General features: G+C 42.6%; 1 protein-coding gene across 1 annotated transcript in view; it reads right to left on the bottom strand.

Moving 5' to 3' along the window:
* NPFFR1 (neuropeptide FF receptor 1) overlaps positions 1-11,471 on the bottom strand; it is a 32,303-nt gene extending 20,832 nt beyond the window's left edge. Inside the window, exons 1-2 of the mRNA XM_032783297.2 lie at positions 10,736-11,471; positions 4,232-4,543 (exon numbers count right to left, since the gene is read on the bottom strand). Of these exons, the coding sequence (XP_032639188.1) occupies positions 4,232-4,543; positions 10,736-10,742 (319 nt within the window). The 5' untranslated portion in view covers positions 10,743-11,471. The remainder of the gene's footprint in view (positions 1-4,231; positions 4,544-10,735) is intronic.
* Positions 11,472-12,770: the final 1,299 nt, after the last annotated feature.

Below are 12,770 nucleotides of genomic sequence, written 5' to 3'. Positions count from 1 at the left end.
ACTCTGAAAAGTGGTACTGTTAAAATGATATGAGACCCAGATGGTTCTTCTCATTGATAGCAGTGAAAGCTTACCTGGGACCTGAAAGCTGGGTTCTTTCTGCCTCTTATACTGTCACCAAAAATACAGATTCTGCACTAGATCTGGCTAGCACTTATGCAGGTGAGCAGTAGCAGAAAGAGTAGGGAGCCTTCCTCTCTTGTGCAGCTTGCATAAGGGTCAAGTAGAATTTCAGATCCTGAGCTCAGGGGATAATTCCTTTCTAAGGTACAGGGACTGGAGAAGAGTAGATGGAGCCAAGGCTCCACCCTGCCATGCTGAGAAGAATGACTGCCTCTCCTGAACTCCTTTTTGTATGCTTCTTTGCACACTGGGGAGCTCCAAAGGCGTTTTACTCCTTGAGTCAGAATATCTGCAGTTCTCCCTGTGGGGAGGGGTGGTTCTTCATCACTTCACTGGCACATTTTAACCCTCTGTAATGAGAGCTGAGTTGAGTATTGTGTTGATGATACTAAACATGAAGCAGAATATACTGCAGCTGAATTGGTTCTGCGGTGCTAACAGGAGTAAAAGATGTTGCTTGGCAATATGTGAGAATATATTGTGTGCTTGGAAAACTCACAGAGAACAGACCAAGTAAAACAAAAGTGATGTTTTTACATATGCTAGTCATTTTCCTAACCAAACTGGCCCTTTAAAATAAAAGTTAGTTAGTTTATACTCTCCCTGTTCCTATTTTAAACACCACTGTAATGCTAGTTTCCTTTTGTACTGGGGACCAGCAAATAGAACAAAGGTATCAAAGGGGTACTACATGAAGGAGAAAGGAGTAAGGAAGCAGTGATAAGTGCCACAGAGGATTCAGAGAGCTGCTAGGAGGGTTGGGGAGAGGGGCCCTCCAAAAGCTGGGAGATCCTGAGTAATAGGGTGACCCAAAAGGGTGTCAGAGAAGTAGGGGAAACACTAGGAAAGTTTGCAGATAAAGTCAAAGAAGTTGTAAGTGGGTCGACAAAGCAACAGCAAGAAGAATGGGGGAAGTAGAGAATATTAATGTTATTTTGTCTCTTTCTTGCATCCAAGATAATGGTCTAATCCTATGCCTGGTCAGCTTCCTTATTTATTTAAATTGCTGCTATGTGCTGGGTTCCCAACATCTCTTCTAATTGGGAGCCTAGGGCAAATGAGCCCGGTTTGATTTATCTTTCCTTAACAATGTTGCATTCCTACAGCTGAGTGTCTGAAGCCTGTATGAAATCATCTCTAATAAATCCAGTGCATTTAAGTTGTGAGTTTGATCAGATCTTCTTGCTACTGAATGTCTGGTTAGAAGATGGCAATTACATGAGGCTGGTTTTATTTTTGCTGTAATCAGTGACTCTAGATGAAAGTTTCATGGATCATATAAGACATTTAAGTAGATGGAGAAAAAAACAACTGGTTGCGCTGAGTTTGAAACACACAAAAGTAAAAACAACAACACTGACACATTCTAATTAATTCACGAGCTTTTTTTCAAGTCACCATGGTACAGGACAAGAGCTCCAATGAAAGAGGGATGTTATAACAAGCGAGATTAAGAGCACCACAGCCTCCTGTCATGCTTATTTCACACATCCTATCATATACTTTGTCCTTCAGAAATATTCGTGATGATGGGCAAGAAAAGAAAAGCAAATTGCTGCTTTCTTCTGTCTTCTGAAATCTACTTGCTGCAGAGAAACACAGCCAGCCAAATCTACACTCAAGGCTACAGCCCACAAAAGAAAAAAGTATCAAAGGGAGAGGGAGGCAAATCAGTGGTTAGGAATTAATTGAATTGCTGTGCTAATAAATGTTTTGTCAATCAAGCTGTCTGATATTTGTATTTTAACGGCACTCAATGCTCATGATTACAGTGTACCATCTCGTGCGATTCACTGGAAGATGGCTTCTCTGTTTAATTAAATACAGCTATTTTCCCTGCTTTGGTTTCTGTGAATTTAGTAGCTGTGAAAGGTGGAGATTGCAGTCTGCTATTTACTCACAGAACAGAGCCAGTACCACCAGTGACAGTGGTAACTAGCTTCCCTCCATATGCCTCCTCTCTAATCTTGAGGGAGTTTCTTTAGGAAAGAAGGGAGTTCGTTCTTCAGGCCTAGTCAGTCTTTGGTCTCTCTGCTGAGATTACCACAAGAGTGCCAGTGGGTGCCAAGTGTGGCTATTGTTTTATCACGTGGCTACTTGCCCACACAAACTGGACTGAAACCATCAACTTCTGGACCTGCTCTGCTATACTCTTTTGCTTCTGATATAGTGTCACACATTTACATTGCCAAGGAAATCTTTCCAATCTTTGAGGGATGAGACAGAAGATACTACCAAAGGCAGGGAGACTGCCATGCAGTGGATCTGAATTACTAATATCTTAAGCCTCAATTTCAGGAAATCCACCGTGGTGTTTTATTGGCTCCCATGGTGGGGAGTTCTCTCCACCATCACACTTCTGAGGCAGCTTGTGTTAGGTGATCTGCAAATGATACTGGAATTAGGAAATAAACTGGTATGTTCTTGATGTGGCTGACAGGTGTTGGAGTAAGGACGGGAAGAAGGGGAAAGGCAAAAGAGAAAAACTGGATCTCTCATTGGACCTTCACAGCATTTAAAATTCCACTGCATCCTGCTGCTTCTGCCTCTTGCCAATGATATTCTGGGTTCAGCAAACCTTTATGGCATCAGAGTTGCCCACTGGGTTATAATTTGTTTACCATGATCTCGTGAAAGCTAGCAATATATAATTCATCCAGAAATGGTCAGCTAAAAAATAAAAGATAAAGAAGTGAAAATACAGATACCTCCCCTGCCCCACCCCCAAAAATATGTGGGAGAAAAAGCCCACATTTGCCACTGACATCTGCCCTAGAAGTTTCTGCTGTTTTGTCTCGTTAAGAGTTGGTTTAACTCAGTCTTTTTGTGTAGGAAATAGATATTTTTGCAGAGTTTCTGCATTACTGGCTTGATTCCCTGTAATGTCACAAACTGTAGAAAGTGGGAAGGGATTTCTGTCTTCAAATTGCTCAAAAGAGATATAGGTAAATCAGTGTTGCCAAATCTTGTGCTATATGATGCTTTCATTAAAACCCCAGCTTCAAGAGTTATATAATATGTGAGCAACTCAGGTTTTTTTTAAAACAAGTTTCTAGTGCTCATGGTTACAGAGAAGAGCTTGAACACATGACTACAGTGTAACCCAAAGGCTCAAAAGCCAGAATGCAAATAAAAAGAATGCCCATTTTAAAAAAACTCATGATTTTTAAGCCCATTTTGTGATTTTTTGGGGGCCTGTCTTATTACTTTTGAATGCTTGGGGTTGGAGGTGCTGAATATGGCATCCTATCTTTTCATTTAAATCTTTAGATTACAGGAAAGAAGCAGGTATCATATACTGAACAAAACCGAGAGGCTAGGCACAGTAGAGGAACAGTGTGCTGGATGTTTGGTGGGGGAAGGGAAGAGACGTAGGTGAGCTGGAGCAGGGGAAATGGTTGCACAGGCAGCTGTTGTGAGCCAGCTCTGTTGAAAAAAAGATCTTCGGGCTGTTTTTGACATGCCACCTTTCAATGACCTGGAGTTATGAATGTATCAGGTACAGTGCACAAATGTTGGGGCCTGTATGTCTTCATTAGAATGATGTAGACTTGGCAAGGAATGAGCAGGAAGAACTTGCGGATTCTTACTCTGCTGCTGTTCATACAATCTGTGAAATGGGACTAAAGGGAGTTGCTGGTCCCTTAACACTCAGAAACAAAATCACAATATTCAATGTGGAAATCATAATCAGAGAGTTCCTCTCTGCCTGCATTGAAGTTCACCTTTGTTTACAATATTTCCACCAGATCTCATTCAGTACTATTCACAGAGCCCCTGCCTTTCTCCCAGTTCCTAGAAAAGGGACATCCAGTTCAAAGATCAACAAATTCTGCTGGAAGGGTAGAATGGTGGGAATGTTGAAAAATTTGCCTGAAGACCTGAGACTTATGATCTAGGAAGTAGTTGTACCAATGTTCTACATTATTTCCCTTCCTACTAGGACTCCTCACTTAAGCCTCAGACTAAGAAAGTCCAACAGTCTCAAATAGATTCCTCCTCCAGTTCCCCCAACCCTTGGGACTCATAGTTCCTAAGCCACTTCTTTCCTTCTCCTCCTTCAGACTTTTCTTTTGTGATCTGGGTCACTGTTCATTCCCTTGCTTACCTGTGATCAGGTTATCCACTAGGGTGGTTGGCATACAGAAGATGCCCACCAGCAGATCACTGATGGCCAGGTTGAGAATGAACATGTTGGTGACGGTCCGCATCTGCCGATTCTTCAGCACGATGACGCCTACCAGCATATTGCCAATCATGCACATCAGGAAGATGAAGATGTAGGCCAGGATGAACATGGCAGCTATGGGGGAGGAGTGCTGATAGTAAGACGAAAAAGTATACTTCTCCCTGAAGACACGATTTCTGCTGTCATTCTTGGAGTATGGTGAGCTGCAGTTGGAGGGGAGACAAGTGTCACCTACAGGAAACAAGGTAGAAAAATAAACTCATGAAAGCCCCGTCTGATAAAGGGATTATTTGATTCACATCCAAGGCATTTTGTGGTTTATTTTTATTTACATTTTCATGTTATACATAAGAAATAAATAATGGTGCATGATTTATGACTACGCAAAGCTGGACAGAATAGCAGCATAAATTGGTCAAATGACTCAGTAGAAAAAAATAAGCAGCTAGCAGGTCTTTTCTTCCAGGATCAATAATGAATGCGAAATTGAAAGTTAACAGAAAGCTTGGGTTAGAATCAGTCCTATGGATGTAGAGCTCGTCCTTCCCAAAGTCTTTCTCCCCATGTAGTCACTATTATAGCTCTTCCACCTAAGGATCTGTGTGAGGGGAGCGGGAAGCTCAGCAGGAGTTACTCTCTTAACCATCAGGGCCAGGCACTGCAGTGCCCTTGCCCTATCACTGGCCAATTTTCACTTGGCTCATTATTTGCTGCCCACACACACATTTGTTAGAGATGTCATGAATGACTCTCACAGCTTGGTGAGAAATCATTCGTAACTGATATTACCCCTGCAAAATTCACACTCATTACTAGAGATGTCACAATGAATTAATTAACACTTGCAGAGTGCTGCTATTACCAACTACAAATAGCTACAAACGAATGGCACCTTACTTCCATGTTTGTCTCACCTATTTTGACTACCACCACCACTTTTGGTTATGCTGAGAAATGGAAGCAAGATCTCACTGCTACAAGCCCCGCCCCCAACTGACTTTCAGCCTTGCAAAAAATGTAAAAAATGTGAGGCCAGACAGTTAGATTCTTTGCACTTTGCAAATTCACCCAGGTTCTAGCCCTGTGGGGTTCTTACAAAAAAGGCTTCTTAAGTTACTACCTGGATTTCTGCCTCTCACTGAGAGAATAAAAAATGAAGCAGCTGTAAAGCGCAGAGTAGAGCAAGATACTGGGGATCAGGTACTGCAGTTTGCAGGGGCCCTGGGCTCAGCAATTAATCAGAAGCAGAACAGCAGGGCGTGATACAGCACACAACTGAGTGCCATTGGCTGACTTCCTGATGCAATGGACTTGGATTGTCTGGGCTGCCTCATTCTTGGGAGGATGATCAAAGACTTGACTAGCAAAAGCAGCCAGAGCTGGTAAACCTCGTTGGCAGTGGTTTGGTTTTGTAAACCCAAAATAAGGGATGGATTGGAACCAAGTCCAATTTCACTGAAACCCCAAAGTTAGGGGTTTCAAATGTATATTTGGATTTTAACTCATCTCTACTTAAGACTGGGAGAAAGACAAATTTACATCCTACAGGCTAAGGGGAGGAGTCATCTGTAGAAGAGGGTTGGGGAAAAAGAGCTTGTTTGCGGAGGCAGGAGGAGAAGCTGTGCAGAAAGCTCCAAAACTTTGATGGATATAAGACTTGATTAACTTTAATACACCCTTTGCACCTGATGGGTCCTGTGTCTCTTGGGTCATTTAGGGGAAAGAGGAAGGCTCATAGAGGCTGCAAATCTTTTGCATTTTATTATTGTTTATTAATTTTAGGATGGGGCCAACCCAAGCCCCAGATCCAAATGGCCTGTACTTTGGAGATATTTTGGGTTCAGATCCAGCCCTGGAGTTTTCCTGCTTGAGCCTCTATAGTTCTTAACTACTTGGTTATTCACACTGTGATTTTATTCCTCTCCTGTTGCTGGTGTCCTCTGAGCTGCCAAATAACTATTAATGGGCTTCTTTATAGCTTTTCAGAATGGGATTTGTCCTTATTAGTGTTTCTTTTATTGTTATTCCAAACACTTTCTCTTCCATTACTCTCTTCTACCCTTTGCTTGTCTTCCTCTCCTGTACAACACTACTTCTTCTGAGATCTCCTCGACGGTTTTGGAATGGGTTACCTAGGGAGGTGATAGAATCTCCATCTTTAGAGCTATTTGAAGTCCGGCTAGACTGCACCCTGGCTGGGATTATTTAGGGAAAATGGTCCTGCCTTTAGCAGGGGGTTGGACTAGATGACCTCGTGAGGTCCCTTCCAACCTTTTGATTCTATGATTCTATGATAACAAATGATGTCCGAGTTACAGCTAATGACAAAAAGGGCAAAAAGGTGAACCTCACATGGTCATACTGAAGATGCCTTTGCAAACTCAGTTTCTTGGTGTGCTCCTGCATCTATAAAGACAGAGCCCTGCACTCATGCAGACGCAATTCAAGATCCAGGACCTTGATTTGTTTGTTTGAAAAAGTGTCTTAATCACCAGTGATGAGAGAGAGAGGTTATCTGGTCTATAGCTGACATGTGATAAGGAAAATATAAACCAGATATGTGAAATGTCGTACGAACTATAAACTTCCCAAAGGGAACATGTCAGTGTTGCAGTTCTTCATTATGATTAATAGTAAAAAAGTATATATGATACTGATGTGTTAAAGCATTTGATTTCTTTTGATGTGACTTGTTTTAAGTGAATATAGAAGCAAAGGTGCAGTTGCACTTGAAGAGAAGTTCTAGATCTCAAACAAAAAGCTTCCAGTTCAGTTCTGCTCTGGAAAGTGTAAGAACAGCACTATAGGGTACCATATTTATTGTTGTTCAATCATTTCTACATCAAAGCTGCTTAATTCACAAGTATTAAGCCCATTCCCATCTCCCCACCACCACAAAAAAAAAGTGCTGCTCCTCAAACTCACCCTGCAATCTTCAAGTTCAGCTACTCTCTTTTTGGCTCATGTATCACTAACATTAAAGATTAAAATTCTGATCAGAATCTAGTTGTTAATTCTGTTGAAGATGTTCAAACCAAAATAAACTCACTGTTTGTACTATAGCAGCACCTAAAGACCCCAGCTGAGACCACAACCCCATAGTGAGGCACTGTACAAACAAATAGTGAGACATAGTCTTGTCTCAGAGTTTACAATCTAAGCAGACAAGGCAGACAAAGTGCAAGAGGAAAAAAAGAGGCACAGGGAGATGAAGGGACTTGGCCAAGATCGTACAGCAAGTCAGTGACAGAACTAGGAATAGAACCCAATTTTCTTGCGTCCCAGTCCAGGGTCCTGGTCACAGCTACACTGTGCTGACATTGTACCACTCATCCTTTGGCTTTGCAGGGCTGATAGGAGCACAAATTGAGATTCATCAGCAGAGCATACACCCCCAATTCAGAATTCACACATAAAGAAGAGACTGGTTGAGTAAGAAAGCATCATTTCGACACAATCTCTTCTTATAGTCAAGCAGCACTTTCAGGAGCTGTAGTAGCTGTCATAAATAGATAGCTAAGGGTTAATGTTTCTTTCACCTGTAAAGGGTTAACAAAGGGAACCAAACACCTGACAAGAGGACCAATCAGGAAACTGGATTTTTCAAAGCTTAAGGGAGGGAATTTGTGGGTGTTTCTTGGTCTTGGGTCTTTGTCTGTTCTGTGCTTCTTCAACTGTGAGAGGATTATTTCGTCCTTCTAATCTATTCTGTTTCCCAGTTGTCAGTACAAAGGTAAAAAAATAATAGGCTGTTATTGTTTTTTTTGTATTTACATGTGTTGTAGGTTTTGTGGAATGTTTGAATTGGATTCTTTTTGAATAAGGTTTAATTCATATTTTCTTTTAGTGATTGCCCTGTTTGTTCAACCTGATACAGGGATTGTTTATGTCTTTTTTCTTTCTTTTTTATATAAAGCTTTCTTTTTAAAACTATTTGAGTTTTTCTCTGGTTAAGGCTAAGGAACGAACGGAGAGGCGGGATGGTCTTTGCTGTTAGCTTGACTAGGTTCTTGATCTGCACTAGCCTTCGGGGGAAAGGAGGGGGGAAGGTAAATTGCTGTCTCTGTTTTGCATTCATAGGAGTTTAAGTACAGTTACTCGCCAGATACCAGGGAGGGGGGAGGGGAGCTGGAGAATAAAATTAAGAGGAGACACGGGAGAGGAGGTTGTTTTCCCTTTGGTGTGAGACTCAGGGCTTCTGAGTCTTGGGGTCCCCCAGAGAGGGTTTTGGGAGACCAGAGAGGGAGTCAGGCCCTGGAAATTCCTGGCTGGTGGCAGCAATATCAGATCTAAGCTGGTAATTAAGCTTAGAGGTTTCATGCTAGCTTCTCAGTTTATGAACGCTAAGGTTCAAATCTGAGTAGGAAGCTATGACAGTAGCTACAGCACATTTGCTTGTCATGTTGTGCATGCTGAGGATGTGCTTTTGGTATCAGCAGGATGCAGCAATACAGGACGCTGTTCTGGTGTTACTGTGTGAACAGTGGAGTGTAACTTGGCTTAAAGACTACATGTCCAATCAGAATAAGGTACTGGTTTGTGTCTGAGCTGTCTCTGGTCAGGCAGCTTCCATTAATCAGAATAGGTAATGTCTATAGTTAACATGGCCTGAAACTTGCCATTGCAAGACATGGTGTTCAGTTGCAAGACCTTGGCCAAACCTTAACTATTTGCGTAAAATTTCCCATGCCAGTTGTCTGCCTAAGGCAGACATTTTTTTTGGAAAATTTCAGCTAAAATGATTGAGCCATTTCTGAGAACAAGATTATGGTAAAAATACATTATTCTGCCTATGTTAAAAATAATTGCTATAAAACATTTTTGTTGAGAAGCTCTAGCTAATTCATGCTTTGCAACAGGGACTTGAAATGTGGCAGGGGAGTCACGTTGGTGTCAAAGAAGTGTCTTTCACCATCCCAAGGAAGATTTTGCCATATTTAGGTAAGTTATAATCACTGACAAAAATCCCAGTTCACACATGCTCAGCAGAGACTTGTTAGAATTTGGCCGCTAAATCCTTTGAAGATTCTCTCTCTCTCTGCAATTGCTCCTTTCAGCTGCTGGGGGCCATGTTGGTGTTAGGCACAGGAAGGCTTTCCTGCACTCTCAGTGGTCCCCCTGCTGCTGCCCAGGTAGCATGGAGGGAAAGGGAAGGAGCTGCCTGACTAACGCAGAGAGGAGAAGAATGGGGTCAGGGAAAAAAGACGGGAGCAAGAGAGGTCAGAGAATGGTTGGGGAAGATGACAGGAATAAGCATGGAAGAGGGGCATAAGACAAGGATGGGGGGAAGGGAGAAGCCATTGAAAGACAGGAGTGTGTGTGGTAAGAGGAAGACAGGAACCAGGGGAGAAGAGCAGATGGGGAGGGGACAGGCGCTGGGGGAATGGAGGAACAGAGGCAGAAAGGGATAAGGTGAGGCTGGGGTTGGAACACAGGCAGAAGGTCACTAGTTGAAGTGTTTGAGTTGGGCACGTAAGCAGCCTTCAGTCAGGAAGGATCCTTTCCCCAGCATTTATTTTGAGGGGGATGAGGTATATATGGGGGAATGTGAATATTGAAAATAGGGTCCTGGGCATGTTATTTCCCTTGCTGATGTAAGGGTGTATGAAAAGTCTCATTCACAGCCCACTGAAGTCAATTAGAGTCTTTTCTTGAATTTCATGGGAGTTTGTATCAGGCTCCTTGTGTGATTATCTAGGCATGAGCTGTTATGTGCTTATACAGAGGAACCCATTTCAGTCACCTGTGATGTGACTCCAGATTATGTCAGTGCATTTCAGTGTGTAAATTGCAATTTGCTTAACATGAACCTTCAAATTGGTAAAGTTTTCTATGAGGAAAATGACTTCACTTTAAGAAGGGTTAGCTGTAGTATTCTTATCAAATGTATAGTTCCACATATGTATGAAGTCTTGACAGCTGGTGGAGAAAGACTCCTTTCTTTACTCTGTACTTTTATTAAAATGGTAATTAAATTAAATGCAAAAAATTACATTATTGCAATATTTTAGTTATTTCTAAACCCACAAAAGCCAGGAAATGCAAAATTATGGCTCCCACTGCAACTATAACTTGACTAAATTTAACTTATACTAGGTATTAAGGCTTAAATGTTAACAGCCTAGAGTATCACTCTCTCTCTCACACACACACACACACGCACACACAGTTATGGTTGTTGTGGAAGCCACAGAATGCATGTTTTCTCTTCCGCTTCTCTCCTTCTCTGCAGTATTAAATAGTTTTCCCATACATTTCACGGAAGACAAATATGCCATAATAACTTACGCTATAAGAGACTGATCCGAAGCCCACTGAAGTCAATGAAAAGACTCTCATTGACTTTAGATCAGTCTCTAAGAGAACTGAATTGAACACCTGCAATATACATTTGACAAGGGGATAGAAACTGGATGTTCTCACCTTCCATGACACAGCCTGACCCCGATTCTTGCTTCAGTATATTGGAGTGTTGTATTGTTTGCAAGTAAACTGGAGTCTTGAGATCAGAGCCACTCCTTAATGTTTCTCTTTATCTAGCTGCAGCCTCCTGCTATCAGAGAGGGAGCAGCAACTCTGCTGTGGTGATGAATGCTATCTTGATCCACTGCTAGTTTGAGTCCTCCTGTACACAGCCACTCTCCTCAGGTTCTCAGAGCTTCCGGATAACTCACGAAAGATACCTGCAGAATTGTAGCATTTTTTCTTTCATAAAATTCCCATAAATTTCAAGGGTTCTCAATCCTCTGGGCAGTCTACTCCATTTCTAAGGAAGGAGATGAAGGGAGGTAATATTTTTGTCCAAGTCCAAGAAGACAGTCAAGTGTGAGGACTTCGTTAAAGCAATGGGGTTATTAGTTAAGGATGACTGGAGTCCAGGCTGGAGATTTGGTGGATACTGAATTTGCTGCTATTCCAAACATGTTTTTCTGGGGAGACGGAAGGGGGAGGGAAGAATCAGAATCCTTTTGCAAAGACACCTGTTGAAATGCTTCCTAATGCTCAGTCCCTTTGATACAGTCTTTGTTACGGGATTAAGACATCTCAAAATGCTCCAGCCCTCTCACTCAAACAGCTCCAAAAATTTCTTCCCACCATCAGAGTTGCAAGCTGAGCTTGTGGAGCTGTTTCCAGTTCAGCTGGAGAATGAAGCACGCGTTGTTAGTTCATCAGCCCTCTTGCATTCTCTGTGCATGACTTCTGTCTCCGCTCAGCTTCTGCTCCTCGGACTCTCTACACACCAGCTCTTACGGCTCAGCAGCAAAGAGGCTGATTCTATTAGTTTGGGGCAAAGTGTGTGCGTGTGTGTGAGGGAGCTATATCTCCCCATTGTCATGGTTACTGGAACACCTTTTGGATGTACAGGCAAACAGCTGGACAATTAATTACAGTATCTGCAGCCGCTCTCATTTATCACCTGGGCAAAGTGAAGGGTGTAATCACTATATGAATAACAGGAAAAAACAGACTCATCTCCAGCAGCCTCTTCATGTCTTGCTTGCTTATAGTGTGTGCTATTGCATCCTGTTCAGGGAACAGTGTCTTAGTGGCACAGTGCCCCACTGAATCTGTTAATCCTAGCCAGAAGGGATCGAGTATTGTCTCACCTTTTTGTCCCGGTAGCAGCTGGACACAGAGTGACTCCTTCCCTTTGTAGTGGTGAACATGAGAGAAAATATACAGTTCTGATGGAGGAATGGCCGGCGAAGCAGATTTTCTGTGCTGAGAACAGGTGGCAGGATCCTGACAAGGGCAGTCAGGACCAAGGATCACAGCACCATCAAACCCGAGGCTGAGAGTAGTAGAGGAGTTCATAACCAAGTTCCAGGCTGAGATTAATATCAACCATCAGAGTCCATGTCATGTTTCAGGGGCCAGGTCAGGAGGCAAGGTCCAAATCAAGCTGAGGTGAGAGCCAGGAGTTCAAGAGCAGGAATGGCCATGGCAGCTACAAGAGATCCACAGTGTTCCCTGGTTGCTTCCTGGGCCAGTCCTTGGGTTTATATAGGATGAGGAGCTATGAGGCTGCTGCTTGTTAGATCCCTTGAGACGGGACTTCCCATGGTCCATGTCCACAGCAGGTCATGGAGTGTGAGCTGGTTACAGCTGTTGCTGGGTGGCAGTGTGGAGGTGACTGCTGTCTAACAGCTTTAGAAGGTTGGGTTCACAACCCACTGGGCCTTACATTAAGGTAAACAATTATCTGCTGTTTGTAATTTTTTACCAGGACACACACATTTCAGCCTAGGGGCTGTTTTTAAACTCTTCATTTTGTCTGTTCCTGGGATGTGAGGGGAAGGATGGCTCAGCAGTTAGGATGCTAATCTTGAAGACTCATGTTAAATGCCCTACTTTGCTATAGTCTCCCTGAGTGATCTTGGGTAGTTCACTTAGGGCTTGTCTACAAGGGGCAATTTACCAATATAAATGATGATGGTAAATTTCTCTGCATAGAAAG

This window comes from Chelonoidis abingdonii, chromosome 15 (genome assembly GCF_003597395.2).
Source record: "Chelonoidis abingdonii isolate Lonesome George chromosome 15, CheloAbing_2.0, whole genome shotgun sequence".
Classification (NCBI taxonomy): Eukaryota; Metazoa; Chordata; order Testudines; family Testudinidae; genus Chelonoidis; species Chelonoidis abingdonii.
Note: the sequence above shows the minus strand (reverse complement) of the source record. Positions and strands in the feature narration are given on the sequence as shown.